General features: G+C 38.9%; 1 protein-coding gene across 3 annotated transcripts in view; it reads left to right on the forward strand.

Annotated features, from left to right (window-relative positions):
• CELSR1 (cadherin EGF LAG seven-pass G-type receptor 1) overlaps positions 1–18,308 on the forward strand; it is a 171,330-nt gene that overhangs the window by 53,434 nt on the left and 99,588 nt on the right. For all 3 annotated transcript variants that reach the window (XM_026702947.2, XM_087934145.1, XM_087934144.1), the window contains exon 2: positions 8,364–9,002. In XM_026702947.2, the coding sequence (XP_026558732.2) occupies positions 8,364–9,002 (639 nt within the window). The remainder of the gene's footprint in view (positions 1–8,363; positions 9,003–18,308) is intronic.

Here is an 18,308-nt window from a genome sequence, read left to right on the forward strand (position 1 = left end):
ATGCACCATTGCATTGATCAAGAAAGTATTGTGATATGGCCTGTTGTTACTAGTATAATAGCCATGGCTTGAATGGTATGAATGTTGTTATTGTTTGTGTGAGTTAGTTTTCACCAGGACAAAGTGAGCAAGGAAAGTGACATGTAGATAAACGGTTTGCTTTAGCTAGATGTATCTAATCCAATCATACACTTTAGGGAAACCATTCGATTATTTCTGAATTGCAATCTGATTATCCAGAGGAAGGATGCTTTTTTGTAAAGGGATGTCTTTATAAAAATAATACTCATCAACTGTGTTCTTGTAACAAGACTTACTACTTTTAATGTGATAGTGTTTGCTCTCCTGTTGTAGGGGAGAACATTCTTGTTTGGAGATCACAATTTTTAACATTTATATCAGGATGTGCTTCTAGCAGTTTGATGGACTGCCTAACACATTTGTATCAAAATGCTTTAGCCATTCCTGGGATTCATCAGAAGTATATTCTTAAGAAGATTTGCAGTAGGAGATATTTTTAATGAAGTGTATTTTGTCATTGCACTGTTACTAATTTTATTTTGTAGTGTAGAACTATAGGATAACTATAAAGTAAAATGTGATCTAACAGTCCTCTAAATCAGCTTTCTGTGGGAACTAGTTTTTCTAGCATGTACTTTTCCTGCAATAAACAGAATATTTAGGCATATATTCACAGAAAAATAAGCGTTGAAAATTATTGCACATTGCACAATATGCCCAGTTACGTTCTCAGATATAAAGAGGTCTTGGATTAATTATTATGTGCCATCAAGTCGGTGTCGTCTTTGAATGGCTACACATAGATTTTCTGCAGAATGATCTACCCTTTGATTAGCCTTCAGCTCTTCCAAAAGTACATTTATTGCCATTATAAACAAGTCCTTCCACCTCGCTACTGTTTTTCAGGACTTCACTATCGTCACTGTTAATTGTAAAATGGTTGCTGCATCTGTTGTCACTTTGTTTTCTTTAATCTTAGTCTCATTTTTCTCGCTGTGCTTTTGGACATTCATTTCTAGAGCTTCCAGATCCTTTGCGTTTTAAGTTGTCAAACAAGTTCCATCAGCATATTACAAATTATTAATGTTAACAATGTAACGTCTTTTCAATGGCATATTTTTAAGTTTAATTGTTTTTCAATAACAATGGACATTCCTTTCCTTCACAGTTAAACAGTTAAATCAACTTTCACTTGATATTAATTAGATTTACACACCAATTTGCTTAGGCATGGTTTGTCGAGCAAGGTACAAATAACTTGATTCTCACACCTAATGCTAATCAGAATAGAATAGAATTCTATTGTATTGTATTGAATTGAATTCTTTATTGGCCAAGTGTGATTGGACACACAAGGAATTTGTCTTGGTGCAAATGCTCTCAGTGTACATAAAAGAAAAGATACATTCATCAAGAGTCAAGAATCATCAGGTACAACACTTAATAATAGTCATAGGGTACAATAAGCAATCAAATCATACTAGGAAACAGTCGTAAGGATACAAGCCACAAAGTTACAGTCATACAGTCACAAGTGGGAGGGGATGGGTGATAAGGAGTGATGAGAAGATTAACAGTAATAGTAGTGCAGACTTTGTAATAATTGAACAATGTTGAGGGAATGATTTGTTTAGCAGAGTGATGGCTTTCGGGCAAAATCTGTTCTCATGGCTAATTATTCTGGTGTAGAGTGCTCTATAACGTCGTTTTGAGGGAAGGAGTTGAAACAGTTTATGCCCGGGATGTGAGGGGTCTGTAAATATATTCACAGCCCTCTTTTTGACTTGTGCAGTATACAAGTCCTCAATGGAAGGGAGGTTGGTAGCCATTGTTTTTTCTGCAGTCCTAATTATGCTCTAAACTCTGTGCCTGTCTTGTTGGGTTGCAGAACCAAACCAGACAGTTATAGAGGTGTAGATGACAGACTCAATACTTCCTCTGTAGAACTGTAAAGGCATGTATCAAAATGATTAAATGCATAAAGAATAAAGCATATATTTAATACTTAGAAGAAAGTGAAATTATGTAAATATCAAAACCAGAATTTAAAATGCATATTCCCTATCCAAGCAACAGCATTTTTTCAGATAACAGTGGGAATGGAATGGGGAGTGATTGTCCAAAGAGTATATTGTTCCATTGGAAAATATGAAAAAGTGTGTTTATTCTAGTAAAAAAAAAAGGTGAGAATGCAGCAGAGATGTAAAAAGCAGTGGTGATTTTCATGTAGCTTGTATTTCCTGTCTATGGCAAAGAAATTGACTTCTGCCCTTTTTTTTTGCAGTTTAGGAAATATAGTTTTTGTTTCAAATATTTTCCCCCCTTAAATGAGGTCATATTCTTAATTTAGTAACACTATTGATGATTCCACCAAGTGCTATCTTTAACAGCTCCAAACAGTTCAAAACCTGCTTCTATTGTAATAAAGGCTTTGTAGATCTCTGCTATAGTCCCTAAAGAGAAAGACAATTTGCTTTTTTAAAACATTATTTAACAGGAGAGTGCTTGTTACGAATAGTGATGAAATAGCTTCCTTGTGATTTGCACAGATGGAACCAAGTAAAGAAATGAGATAAACATATTCGCAGGGATATATGTCTGCCTGCATTCATAGATTAGATTAAGCTAGGATTTGTACACTGCTGTTGAATACTCCCCAATAGAGGGCTTGTGGGGGGATGTAGATGCAACTTCTACTCTGCATTGACTCTTGCTGACGGCCTGGACTTGGACCTGCAGTTTTCTTGGCATGTTTTCCAGAAAAGGTTTGCCATTTCCTTCTTCCTAAAGTTGAGAGACAATTGGCTCGGAGTTACCCAGATGACTTTATGCCTCAGACAGGACTAGAATTCATGTCTCCCTGTTTCTAGCTTGGTACCTTAACCACTGCACTCGTTATGATGTGTACTGCATATTTTATATTTACTTTGCATTCAGGTATATGTTTTCTATCCAGGATCACTCAAAAATAGTTACATTTAGCAAGATCAAACTGTCAGGGGTTTCTGTATTTCACATGAATCAGAACTGTATGTCTTTCTTAAATGAAGCTTCAATATTTCCTTTACTTAATGTAACATTAAAATAGGTTACTAAACATAGCACTTGAAAGTCAGCAATTTCTGGAGTTTTTCTGCTCTCTCTTTTTAAGAAATTCTGCTCTGAAAGTTTGGTTACCAAAATGCTACCCTGTATTTCTCTCTCCATTAAAACAAACCCACATCACAGAATCAGCTTTTGATTTGCCCTTATGTGGAAAACACTTTATTTTGGTTGAACATCCTGTATTTTCAAACTTCTAATTAATCTAAATATGGTGTGCACTATTATGTCAGACTGAGAATCTTTGGAATAGGTATCTGCTATAGGTAACCCACTTGGAATGGGTTTTCTTTGTCTAAATTCGATACTGATCAATTTTTTAGCATCTAGATAGGCAGTGCTAATTGTAATGAGAATAAGGAATCTAGCTAGCAGCTATGGAGCTCTTTGAAGAATTCAAACTATGCATCTGATTGGTATTCACATTTCAGTGCTAAAATATGTCAAAGACACTATTGATTACTTGACAAGCTACTTGAAAGCTAAGGCCTATCTCTAATGAGTAATAATTATTTAACATTCCAGGTTCTTATCTTAGTCTGAAATGCTTCTTTTCTGAAGATGCTCAGCTTTCAATTTTAAAAACAACTAGTTGCAAAATATTAATAAAATGTTAGCTCTAATTGCATTTAAGGAGACTTAACAGAAAAACAGAATAATGGAGTCGGAAGGGACCTCGGAATCGCTCTCGTCCAGGTGTGTCAAACTCATGGCCCACTGTCCACATGGTTCACTCCTGTTTTAGCAAAGGGGAAAAAATATCATATTCCATGTGACGACAGGACAGTGCAAGTTTGACATCCCTGCTCTGGAACAAGCAGGAAACTCTATACGATTCTGGACAAATAGCTATCCCATCTCTTCTTATAAACCTCCATTGATGGAGCACTCACAACTTCAGAAGACAAGCTGTTCCACTGGTTAATTGTTCTCACTGTCCAGAAATTTCTTCTTAGCTCTTTCCTTAAATGGTTTCCATCCATTGCTTCTTGTCCTGCCTTCTGATGCTTGGGAAAATAGGTTGAAACCCACCCACCCACCCCAATCTTCTTTGTGGCAGCCCCTCAAATATTGAAAAGTCTGTCGAGATTTTTCTGGATCTTGAGCCTGTCTTCTGGGTATTCCTGCCAGTTTTGTGTCATCTGCAAAATTGACAAGTTCCTTTCTATTCACTCATCTAAATATGGTCTACTTTGTCAAATGCCCTACTGAAATCCAAGTATACTATATCCACGGCATTTTGTTGGTCCAATAATTTAGTCACTTTGTCAAAGAATGAAAAAATATTGGTTAGGCATAATCTGTTTTTGACACGCCTGTGTTGGCTTCTGGTTATAACTTTGCTTGCTTCTAGGTGTTCGCAGATCTCTTGCTTGATTATCTTTTCTAGGATCTTCCCAGGTATTGATGTCAGGCTGATTAGCCTGTACTTTCCTCGATCCATTTTTTTCCTTTTTTGAAGACGGGAACCACATCGGCTTTTTTTTAGTCTTTTGGTGTCTTTTCATGTTCCAGGATCTTTGAAAAATATGATACATGGTTTTGTGATCACATCTGTCAGCTACTTCAGACTCTAGGATGTAATCCATCTGGTCCTGGTGATTTGAACTTGTCTAGGGTAGACAGGTGTTCTCTTACCATTTTCTTGCCTACATTAATTTGTTTTCCTAGTCTGTCTTTTATTGCTGTTTTTGGTACTAAGGTGTGCTATTATTATCCTTTTGTGTGAAAACAGATAAAAATAATGAGTTAAGCAACCCTGCTTTCTCTTTGCTACCTGTCACTTCCTTGCCATCTTCTATCATTATTAGACCAATCCTTTCCTTGACTTTCTTGTTTTTTTACAATAATATTTTTTGTTTATTATTTTTGACATTTGTTGCAGGTCTTAGGTCATTCTGAGCCTTAGGTTTCCTTATTTCATTCGGGATATATGCTGGTTTCTTCCTTACTTATATGTCCCTCTTTCCATTTTTTTTATAATTATACTTTTTGTCTTTCAGTTTATCACAAAATTCTGTATGTAACCATGCTGGTTTTATCTATTTCTTCTGCTTGGTTGGGTGTCCTGTGGTATACCCCTATAGCAATGTCATTCTTTTTTCCTCTTATCCTTATGCATTCAAAGAGGCTTTCATTCTTGGTTTTATGCATTTTGTAGTGGTGTAATGATTTTTTCTTACATATAATTCACCTCCACTTTCTCTGTTGTTAGGTCTGTTTCAGTTTATATCCTTCTAGCAGTACATTCCTGTGGTGAGTTTTATCCCACCTTTTAGCAATTACCTGCATTCTATGACTCAGGTTTGTACATAGTTTACATGTATTGTTTCTAAGGTGTTATGTATTTCCCCACAGCAGTAGATCAATTATTTTACAAATTTCCCAAATTTGTATTATTCTCTTCTGCTTTTGCATGCTGGATGTATAATAAGAAAAACAATAGTTACAATTAAAAGCAAAATTGCTTATTCGTTTAGTGAAGAGGTCTCATTCTCGCGGCCCACGGGCCAATTGCCACCCACAGGACGATATCCTGTGGCCCCCACCGTGATATGAAAGTATAACATTTGAAGATATTTTTTTAACGTTTTTTGTGGAATCCCTTATGCGGCCCAGCCTCACCCAGACTCTGCCTCCAGCGGCCCCCAGGTAAATTGAGTTTGAGACCCCTGGTTTAGTGTATTAGATTAACTTGTATTTCACATTCCACTATGGAATCTAAAACAATTAAGAATACCCAGAGATGTCGCAAAAATAAAATCACTAAACAATTTAAACATAAACTGTATCTATTGAGACATTGGATTTTAAAATAAATAAGTATGAAATTTCCAGAAACATCTTGGATTAGTAATGCAGAGATAAAGCAATGAAGAATTTAAGTAGTCCTTGTTTTTAAACATGAACTTCTGATTTACTTACCGTTTTTCACTTCCCTATTTGTATAATGGTCTCCATTTGTATGTTTGACAAGAAATGAATACATTCATTACATCTCAATCTTTAAGGGGAAACACAAAGGTGCTTTTTCAAGACGCAACTGGACTTCCTTGTTTTTCTTTGAAGATGTTTCGCTTCTCATCTAAGAAGCGTCTTCAGCTGAGAAGCAAGAAAGCACCTTTGGGACAACTATGACCTGGATGACTGAGAATCTCCATAGACATTTTGAGGGGAAAGTTTCCATTTCAAGATTTAATTCTTTCCACTCTCCTGCCGTAAGAAGTGCTCTTGCTGGCACGATAAAAAAAATAGCAAATATTCCTTAGTTTCTTATATGACACGGGGTGCTGCTTTCAAGAATCAATAGGAAAGAAACTCCTGGAAAAACACTTGCAAAGAGACTAAAAAGTTGAAGACACAGTTTGTGCAACCTGGTTAGTGTCAATTTGGAGGGATTTTGAAGCAATAAGTACCCTCAGTGCCTCTTGATCCTGTTTAGAATCTCCGCTAATTAGTAACAATTATACTATTGCTTAGTACTTCTCTGCAACATCTGGAGTCTTTCTTGTGGTTCTAGTTTCTTGAAATTAAGCCTCCTGCTACTTGTTGTTGAAAGGGATATCATCATAACTTACATTATAACCTTATTCAAAATGTCTGTTTCAAGTTCAAAAAGTTTTTCATGCCTCTAGGATGGAGAACTTCCTCATTTTTCCTCATATGCCTCTTTGAAAAAGAAGATTTGTGCCCCTAAAAGAGAGGGCATAGATTAGTTCATTCTAATTTATACTGTTTAGAAATAATGATACGTATCAAAAAAGGTAGTATCAGGATAGGCAAACCAGTGTAGTATTTAAACCATTCAGTTAATTTGTAATCCACCTGAGATCACCTGAAATAGTTTGTGTCCACCCATCAATTCCAACTTCCAAATACCAGTACCATTTTTCATAAATACCCCTTCCAGAGTCGTATCATTCCACCCATACATTAAAAATAAGTAGGGTTGAATGATTACCTTTAAGTGTTTAGAAATTCAGAAACTTGGAAGACTTCTTTGTAAACAACTAGCAGCAAGTCTCTTCAAGAGGCCTTAACAAAGAGGCACTTACAAAGAATTGTCTCATATGCATATAGCGCACATCGGGATATATTAATTCTAAAAATAATAATAATTCCATTGCTGGAATTTGTACCCCCATTCCATTCGTCTCAGTAAATCTTACTGAAGAGAAATTTTTGAGAATTGTGCTTGGAAAAGAATCATGATAGCAAAAAAAATGGATGCTACAAGGTTACAAGGGATCTTCTTTTCTGTCAGTTATACCGGTGATGATTAACCTTTTTGATGCAAGTGCCCAAAGCGTGCACGCGAATGCATGTGTGCGTGCCCCAATCCCCAAAATGCAATGCGAGTGCATGCGCCCTGTGCATGTGCACACATTCCCTGAGCACGCCCCCCCATCCTCCGTTTTGGCTTCCAGGTTGGTGCAGGAGGCTTTTCAGGCCCAAAATGGGGTGCGGGGGGACCTTGCGATCTCCGCAGTTTCTCCCCCCAGCACACCCTAGCTTTATCCTGCATTTCTGCCATGGAGAGGCACTTGTGGAGGTTGGAACCTGCGGAGATCAGGGAAGGCACAGGAGGCAGAAATGCAAGAGAAAGCTAGGGCATGTGGGGGGAGAAACTGCAGAGATTGGAGAAGGCCCCGCCCCGTGCATGTGTGGCAGGGACCCAAAGACCAGCTGGCTGGCGGGAGGCACGCACACACATGCACAGTGGAGCTGGACTGGGGCGATGACTGGCGTGCCCATAGAGAGGACTATACATGCCACTTGTGGCACGTTTGCCATAGGTTCGCCATCACGGAGTTATACAATGGTCTGAGGAATGTTCTGTCTTTCTATATTTCAACGACTTATTGTTGAGGCTTTACTTATAAATCCGGACTATCTGTAGGCAGCTTATTTGATTTCTCATTTTTACATACTATTGAACAAACTGACAAATTTAACATGAAGGTGACAGTTATGAGATTGGTGTTCGTAGTCCTTTCCTCTTTTGCATTTGAAACAATCGCCTATGAAATAAAAAATAAGATAAACTGCAATATATGGCTGAAGCTTCTGTGCTCATTTCAGTATGGAGCCCCCAAATGATTTTTTAAGTTAGCACTCTGTTTACATTACCTGACTGCACATTGCCTGATTTAACAATTGTGTATTATAGGATGTTTAGGAGAAAATACATAAAGTTGGTTTTGGGGTCTTCTTTCATTCTTCTTTCTTTTACCCTACAGATGGTATTCACAGTGTTACAGCATATTGCACCTTAAGGGTTACAATCATCACTGATGACATGCTTACAAACAGTATCACGGTACGACTGGAAAATATGTCCCAAGAGAAGTTCCTTTCCCCTCTGCTGGCTCTCTTTGTGGAAGGCGTGGCTACTGTACTGTCAACAACCAAGGAGGGCATTTTTGTCTTCAACATCCAAAATGACACAGATGTTAGCTCCAATATACTGAACGTGACCTTTTCTGCTCTACTTCCCGGTGGCATTCGAAACAAATTCTTCCCCTCTGAAGACCTTCAGGAGCAGATATACCTCAACCGGACACTGCTCACGCTGATATCTACTCAACGAGTATTGCCTTTTGATGATAACATTTGTCTGCGGGAACCTTGCGAAAACTACATGAAGTGTGTATCTGTGCTGAAATTCGACAGCTCTGCACCATTTATTAGTTCAAATACTGTGCTCTTCCGACCCATACACCCTATCAATGGTCTGAGGTGTCGCTGTCCCCCTGGATTCACTGGTGACTATTGTGAAACTGAGATTGACCTCTGCTATTCTAACCCATGTGGGAACAATGGCCTTTGTCGAAGTCGAGAGGGAGGCTATACCTGTGAATGTTACGAAGACTACACTGGTAAGTTATTCCTTGGTGCCTTAAATATTGTGCATGTGTTATGAATTTAGGAAAGGGCACTCTTTTGCTTTCTTAATTAATCATAAGGTTATATGTAACCATTAGGAAAATCTGAACACAATTATAAACACAATTATAGGAAAGGCCATAGTCAGAAAATACAACTTTGATAGAAACTACGTTGCTTCCATTTGGTCTCTCGCAGCTCTCAGTCTTGCTAAGGTAAGGAACTTTCGAACTCCTCCCACCTGCTTATCTCTCTTATCTTATCATTGTACTTTTGGATGATCTACACAGCAGCACCTTTCAGCAAAAGCGCTGGTGCTCAGACAGTAGAAGCTCTAGACCAGGGCTGTCAAACTCACGGCCCATAAAACCGGATGCATCACGCACTGGCCACACCCACAGGGGGAGGGGGGGGAAGTCACAATATGTCATGTGATGCCACGAGTTTGCTATCCCTGCTGTAGAGCTTTAACAATCTCAGCCGGCCATCCACACCCTGAGCCACAATGAGGTATCCCATTGTACATAAAATATATGGTGGAGACTCCAGTGTAGTGCAGTTCGCAAGCCAAAATTATTTATGCTGTAGACAAGCTATAATCCTGGGGATAATTTCTAGGAAGAGCTTTATGTTTAGGTAAAACTTGTCCATGATTTTAAATATAGAAAGCAAGATTTTGAGTTGAAATTCAAGCACAGAGTGTAAGATAAATTGATTTAATATTAAGTCCAATCTGCATTCCCATCTCAAAACTTCCTGAGGTAAAATTCAACTTAATATTCCTTATTCTGAATTACAATAAGTGGAATGCATTGAAAGTGAGAGATAGAGCATTACAGGTAATTCTCGATTTACAAATAATCATTTAATGATGATTTGAAGTTATGGTGTGTAAAACACTTCCGGCCATCATAACACATCATATCACCCTCATCCCTCGTGATCACATGATCATGATCTGGCTGCTTGGTAACTTCTTGATAGTTACGACCAGTTGCCAAGCACTTTGTAATCACCATCAAGAGCTGTGATGATACAGTAGTTAAAATGCAATATTGCAGGCTAATTCTGCTGATTGTCGACTGCCAACAGTTCGATTCACCAGCTCAAGCCTTCCATCCTTCTGAGATCAGTAAAATTAAGATCCAGATTGTTGGGGGGCAATATGCTGACTCTGTAAACTCAACTTAGAGAAGTCTGTAAAGTACTGTGAAGCAATATATACGTCCAAGTGATATTGCTATTGCTATGTGATTGCCATTTGCAAGCTTCTCTGCCAGCTTCCCCAGAAAGTCAGTGGGGAAGCTAGCAGGAAAGTTTGCAAGCTGTTGCTGCCTGCCAAAGGATTTCCACTCTCTTTCAAGCATGAGGTAGGGTGGGAGTGGAAACAAAGCTAAGGTCTTTGGGATCCCTGCTTCATCTCTCCAGGCCAGCGTACAAGTTCCTCTCTCCTCTGTGCGTGGAAGGGAACTTGTGAACTAGGCAGAAGAGTTAAGGCAGGAATTGTGAACCTTCCTGTTTTGTCTTTCCAATTCAGCACAGGAGTTCCTGTCCCTTCCATGGGCAGATCCAGAAGTGAAATGCTGCTGGTTTGGCCCAGTTTGCCCGAACTGGTAGTAAAAAAAAAAATGCTGACGTTTCAGCCGAACCGGTATTTCTGATGATCAGCTGGGCGACGATCAGCTGTGCTGGGCGATTTAGATTAGCTAGAAAGCAGGAAATTGTCAGATTTCTTGCTTTCTACCTAAGCTAAATCATGCAGCATAGCTGACCCCGCCCCCGCCCTTGCTGTTGTACTTATCTTGGAAGACTTCAAAATGCTTCTTTTTTCAGCGCCCTGGAGGCTTCCCTGAGGCCCAGTAGGCCAAAAACGGGGCCTGGGTGGGTGCTGCAAAAGAAAAAAAAAGGCTTTTGACCTCCTAGTCACATGACCACATAGCCACACCCACCCAGTCTCATGGTCACCTAGCCACGCCCACCTAGCCACGCCCACAGAACCGGTAATAAAAAAAAATATTGACCCACCACTGGGCAGATCCCTACCTTATCTCTCCGTCCCAGCACAGAATTTCACTTCTGAACACAAAGGGAAGCTACCTGCTTTCCTTTGTCAGGCAGCTCTTTCACTCCATCTGTGTAACAATCGATGCAGTCATTTATTGACGCCAAGATTGTAGTTATTGAGTGAAGCGATTATGGGGGCATCCCACTCAACAGCCCTGTCACTCAACAACCTAGGATTCCAGGCCCTATTGTAGTTGCCAGTTAAAGTCTACCTGTACTTTCTACTGAATGGTTTTTCTGAACCAAAAATAGATGGAGATTTCTTGCTATTGAGTGTGGTCTTACCCCCTGTTGGTATGAATGTTGTAGGAACAGGCACATTATCTTCTGGATCCAAGTTACATTATTTCTTTGGACAAAACTGATTTAGGCATGTTACCTCAACAGTCAAGGAAACTGCACAGACTGTCCACCTTCCCTTAAATGCTATCAGTTGAGGGATCTGTAAATATGTAGCTCTGCCAGCCCATAATTGTCATTTTTGTCTTGCTGTTTGTCTTTGGGATTTCTATATTATACAACATCTGCTTTTGTAGTTGCTTTATCTTCACTGAGAGATTGAGAGCTTATTTTTAAATATGGGTTATTTGAAGCTGGGAAAGATAACGTGGTAATTGAAGGATAGTGCCAAAATAGTAGTAGGGCACATTGTGTAATAAAAAGTCCGTGGCCTTGGAGATTGCTTTTCAGATGATCCCTGCAGATAGAAAAGTCTGGCCATGAACCATGCAAACTTACATGTGAATGTGGGGTGAGTGATTCACCAAGGAAGCGTAATCTTTGGAAACAGACGAATCTGATGGGCATCGCTCCAGAAATAGTTCACTGTGATTCAATACTTCAATCAGGATTGAGAATCTGAAAAACAGAATTCCATAGTCTAATAGGAGAAAAACACAGAGTGCTGTCATTTGTTTCAGAAACATTATGCCTTAATAAGCAGGTAGCATATATCACATTTTTGTATGAACTGGTACGTTGATTTTGAACTGCAATCCTTTAAAATCTGGAGTTCTAAATAGAGACCTCTATGTAGTTGGTTGGGGACAGAATGTGATGAAATTTGCAGTGATAGAGGTCAATTTTATAGGAATAGCAGTTAGACTGAAAGAAAATTGTGCAAAAGAAAGAGTTGATCATAAGGAATAATAACACCCTTCCCAAATATGTTATAGGGTTGATTCTGGATTTGGAGACAGAAATAAAGAGAGATTTACCTGCTGCCATGACATTGTGAGAATTAATTTTTAGAAATTCTATATTAGAGTTGTGCCTAAAGAATATAATAGATTACCCATGTGGATAAATAAAATACCTGTATAGGTAGTCCTTGACTTACAACAGTTCATTTAGTGGAAGGTTGAAGTTACAATAGCACTGAGAAAAGTGACATATGACCGTTTTTCACACTTAAAATAATTCACACAGTAAAAATATTTTAAAAATAGAAATAAAAATTCCCAGTGCTTTGCTAGGATATAATGCTGACATATAAAGGAAATAATATTTTGTATCCCTGAACATTTTGATTTCCTCTAGAACACAGTTATGTCCCAATAAAAACGCTTCTTTTCTCACTTGTTTCTATTTTCGCTAATGGCCTGAAGCTTTTCACTGTTGGATGTAATTTATACATGATGAAAGTTTCTCAGTCTTCAGGATTCTTCTGTTTCAAGGAGTAAAGTACACAGAGCTTTTACAAGGCTATTTCTGAAATGGAAATACCCCCTAATTATAATTATCAGGAGCAACTGCACTTCCTATGATACAAGGAGGTGAGTGATAAGGACACATAATATTTGTGGGTTTAAAACAGATCTGGAACAACATTTTTTCAGGCCATCAGGCATCATCTATCTATGTGCTAAGAGGAAAGGAAAATTTCCAGAAGGATTTTTTTTTCTGTTTCTTTTAAGTAAAAAAGCAAGGTCTAAATTTCTTTAGTTTTGGCTTAATGTATTCTATGTACTGTATATGCTTTGCTGTAATATACGCACGAAACATTTAAAATCACAGCCTTTGACTTAAATTTTTCTGATTTCAAGTTAGAATGGTAAATAACACACTAAAACATTTTTCTCAGTCAAAGATAGCATATGGTCTTTGAAACTTGTGCTGAGGTAAAATACACTTAGAGATGAGACATTTTATTTAATTCTGTTAACAATTTCTTTATTTTAAAAAAATAGTTTTATAATGCATATTTTTACATTTTATTATCCTACTGTGCTAGAAGAAATAATCAAACAACAAATAGAGTTAAACCGGAGATACTCTTACTAGGTATAATAACAGGAAAATATGACAAAAAATACAATATCCAATGCTATATTTAATAACAGCGGCCAGAATTATTTATGCGCAAAACTGGAAAAATGGTACTATACCGTCTGAGGAAAGTGTGATAAAAAAAGTATTAGAGTGCGCTGAGATGGATAGACTGACAACGGAAATAAAAGATAGAGGAGAAACTGAATATTATTTGATTTGAAATACATGGTATAATTGGTTAAATATTAGATATAAAGATAAATATTTAAAATATTTGTATCGCACCCATCTTAAAACACAACTCTGTTGGCTCACAGAACAATAAAACCTGAACTATAAAACACATAAAAGCATAAATCTATAGAACACAATCAAAACCTAATGCTTCAGTCATCCCCTTGCAATGTCCCAACAACCAACCTAAAACATCCTCTAAAACAGTGGTCCCCAACCTTTTTTCTACCACGGACCAGTACAGTCCACGGACTGATCCACGGACCGGTACCGGCATCAGCACGCACGACCAAGGCAAGGCGAGCCGAGCGACCGGCCAGCCAGCCATCCCCTGCTTCTTCCCGCCACCTTCAACTCCTCCTTTGTACCTTCTCGCAGTCGATGGGCTTTTCGGGCTCTTTCTTAATCTCCTCCTGAGTAACGCGAGACTCCACCGCCATCGGGACAGCTCTTCGTTCGAAGCTGTCCCCCCCCCCCGACAAAACTAAGGCGCGAGGATTCCTTCAGCATCCAAATGCTGCTTTCCAACCGACGACCGACAAGCTCACCCGGAAGCACTTTCTCAAGTCCGTCAAAACAAGGTGGCGGCGCCCAAGCAAAATAGGCGGCCCGGTACAAAATGATCCACAAACCGGTACCGGTCCGGGGCCCGGTGGTTGGGGACCACTGCTCTAAAACATCCCCAGTGCTTGGGTAAAAAGCCAGATCTTGATGGCTTTCTGCGAGGCAAAGGGACGGGGGCTGATGGATCACTGGGGAGGGGGAAGATATTCCATAAATTGTGGCAGTCATGGGAAAGGCATGCTTCCAAGTTCTCCCTGAATGGCAAAGTTTCAGGGAAGGGACCTGGAGTGTGCTTACCCTATCCAAAGGGGTAGGATGGGAAGATACCCTCAGGGAAGAGGCGGTCCCACAAATAATCTGTTCCTATGCTATGTAGGTCTTTAAAGATGCACTTTGAATTGCACTTGGAAGGAAACTGGACGTTCGGACAAAACAGGTGTAACATGGACAAACCTATGAGTTGCAGGATCTAATCTGGGTCAATCACCGGGACCAGAGTTTTGGTCTTCAGAGCTTTCAGACTCGGGCTGGAGCCCACCTTCAGGGATGGACTTCTCTCTAGCAGTTGCTAGAGATCAGATCCTGCGACATTATCCTGGGACGCCTACATTTGCCTTCATTTGTGAAAGTTCCCAGATTGTGCATGCTGCTAGTTTATGGACCCGTTGTAGTCTTCAAGGGCAGCGCTATGTTAAGGACATAGCAGTAATCTGATAAGAAGTGACTAAGACATGAAGAACCATAAGATAGGAGTCCTGATACAAGAAACGGCCCAATTAGCATCCTAGATGAAACTGTGCAAAGCCCACATCACCCCCAAAGTCATGACTGCCACCTACTTCTTGAGGAGATTTGATTTAAATTAATTAAATAGAGTTAATATGCATATATTCTCCCAGTCCTGTGTTTAATCTTTTATCAGATTAAAAATTACTTGATAATAGTATTTGAAGGCTTCAGGAGAAAACCTACAGTATTTAGACACTGAACATCTGAGCTAAAGTGTGTGTCTGATCCTTGAAAAATCTGGATATGTGATAATTTTATAGAACACCTTGTCCCAACAGCTTAATGAAAAGTATTTGATTTCTGGAGTTTTTTTGTGTGTGTCAAAGGACTGTAAATGGTTTCCCCATTATTCATTCTGCCAAGATACTATTAAGTGAGAGTGTGTATCTTTGTCTCTGCATGTACACACATACGTGTGTACACATGGACATTATGGAATCTGCTATTTAAAAAAACCCATATTTTTCCTTTAGTCTCAGCTTCTGAATTCTGAGCTGTCTCACTGCTTATATTTGTCTACTACGGTCTTTGGAGGGCGCCATCAGTTGACCTATTCCAAAGAGCCCCAGGTACCGTGCCATCCCAATATCTTTTGCACGCTCCCTCCCCCAATCTTGCATCTGGGTTTTTTTTGCCTGCAGAAATATTTTCAGAGATCAAAGTCTTGGACCGCCTCTTGAAGTCTAGTCCAGAAGATCAGTATTCTTGTTTGCTGTTTTTAAATTAGTTTTCAGGTGGTTTGACAGGATTTTTGATTTTACAAAAGCCGTTTAAAGTGCTGGAATTAAGGAAGCTTTGTGTGTGAAAGTGATACACCTCATGTCAATATATTCACCCTGTTTTCCAATCTTCACCCACAGACGGATTTTAGAGTTTCGGCTTGGTAACGTGCTGCCATCACGAGCAGGAAAAAAGCCATCGCTGTTGAGAATGTCCGTTCCCTCCCCACCCTACTAACCTGCTTTCCAGCTCCGTTCTCCTGTGCAGGGCAACCAAAGAAGACCCAGCCAATCAGCTGGCACTCGGGAGGCGGAGAATAGATGGGGGCGGGGCCAGTCAGAGGTGGCATTTGCCGGTTCTCTGAACTACTCAAAATTTCCACAACCAGTTTTCCAGAACTGGTCAGAACCTGCTGAATATACCACCTCTGGTCCCAGGTATAAGAAGAAAAGGGCTGACTTTGTCTCCTTCAGAACAAGAACATTTCTAAAGTAACCTTACTAACCAAAGGATCACTGTAAAACTTTGAAGCCCCATTTATTTGTTCATTTCAGTCTTTTCAGATTGCCTTTTAAATGAACTACTGTAGATGACTCCAAAGAACATTTTATTATAAAATATTGCATTCCATAAAACTACAAGAAGAAGGATATAATAGTATTATGGTAGCAATCCCATAGGTATGTCCATCTACTTTGGTTATCACCAGTGATTCATCAGCCATTTGAATGGGAAAAGCATTGTGGCATACTGTAACGTTTGCTTGCTTGCACCATTATATTCACTTTTTTCTCAGTGGGGGGAAAAAAACCCTTACATGTAATGTTTACATAAAAAAATAAAAAAGGCAGAAAATGAATAATGTCCCTATTAAATAGTTAAACTATGAGTTAATAAGTTAGCAGTAATCTGCGCTGCAATGCTGCTTTTATCAAATTTCACTTTCCGACTTGTGTGAGTAGCAAAGAGTAATTCAGCAAGTTAGATTTCTTTGCAGTTAAACATTTTTCAGTCTTCTAAAAGTAACTTGTCTTATTACAGGCCTGGCGTTGGTACAGGGCTGTTTGCCTTACTCTGAGATAGGTCTAAAAAAATTATTAACAAATAAAAGAGAAATTTTCAACCGCCGTAGAATCATTCCTCCTCCAGTCTCATTTTTCTTGATGCATTCCTTAAAAAATACTTTTGTAAAGTAGGAAAATAGTGCAGGGCATGAGTGTGGTTTTTATTTGATGAAGAGAATAGTTACATAAGACAAGAGTTGTTTAAATTAGCATGTGTGCAGTATGTGTGCTTCAGCAGTAGTTGAAACTTTCAGCATTCGAACAGAAAAATACACTACTTGGAGTTGAATGTCAAGATAGTTAGAATTCTGGAGAACAGTTACAACAATTCAGTTAGCGACTGTTCAGAGTTACAATGGCACTGAAAAATTTGACTTGTGACTGTTTTTCACAGTTACAACCTTTCCAGCATCCCCATGATCATGTGATCAAAATTCAGACACTTGGCAACTGGATCATACTTATGACCATTGCTGTGACCTGGGGCCATATGAACGAACCCCCTTTTGAGACCTTCTGACAAGTCAGTGGGGAAGCTAGATTCACTTAACAGCCGGGTTCCTAACTTACCAGCTGCAGTGATTCACTTAACAACCGAGTCAAGAAAGGTAAAATGGAGCAAAACCCCATTTAACAAATGTCTCACTTAACAACAGAAATGTTGGACTCAGTTGTGGTCGTAAATCTAGGACTACCTGTATTATAGAAGATACAGTGTGACTTATTATGAATGGATATTATTATTATTCATATTATTGGAAAATTCTGTTTTAACTGGCACCATTCATTGATTGCAATTAAACTCGTGCTACTTTTATTCTCTTTCTTAAAATAATTTTTAATTGAAAATTGTAACAATAATAAGAACTAATACAAACTTAGTTACTAAAAAGAAGAAGAAATGAAGTAGAAAAAGGAAAGAAGGCAATATGATATAAAGAAAGATACAACAAAGTGACTTCCTATCTCCATAGCAGTTGTAAGTACATTTATACAGTATTTTAAACTCTCTGTCTAAAGTTGTATCCCGATTCTTTCTATAATCTCTCCTGTCTAATCAGGATTTTTTTGTTTTTTCTGAAAGCTAAGAATCTCTCTCTCTCTGTCTGTCTGTCCCTCCCTCCGTCCCTCCCTCTTCCTCTTCCTCTCCCTCTCCCTTTTCCTCCCCCCCATCCATCTCCCAGGGTTGTTGTTCTTGTGGGGAAAATAGGAAGGAGTATTATATATGTTTTCCCCCTTGAGTTACTTATAAAGTAATAAAGGCAGGATAAAAAAACTAGTAACTTGTTATTAATAAATTTGCTATCAGAAGCAGAGATTACAGATTGCAGCATGGCAGTCACTGCCCCCATTTAAGGGACATGTCCATCCCTGTACAGCAGCCAATCAAAACACATGAATTCATCCAGCCAAATCAGACCAAAGTTTTGGGTCCTATACAAGTTGGAATTCACTGCTTTCAACTTGGAACAAGAAAGTATATCCGTAGATTGCATTTGCAGTGGGCTGAAGATGGGGTAGAAAGCAATGTCGTCCACATTCACCTTCCAGAAAGAAGTGGTGACCTACATCCAGATGGTGTGCATTTGAGAT

Source organism: Pseudonaja textilis, chromosome 5 (genome assembly GCF_049901715.1).
Source record: "Pseudonaja textilis isolate UNSWEBS1 chromosome 5, rPseTex1.2, whole genome shotgun sequence".
Classification (NCBI taxonomy): domain Eukaryota; kingdom Metazoa; phylum Chordata; class Lepidosauria; order Squamata; family Elapidae; genus Pseudonaja; species Pseudonaja textilis.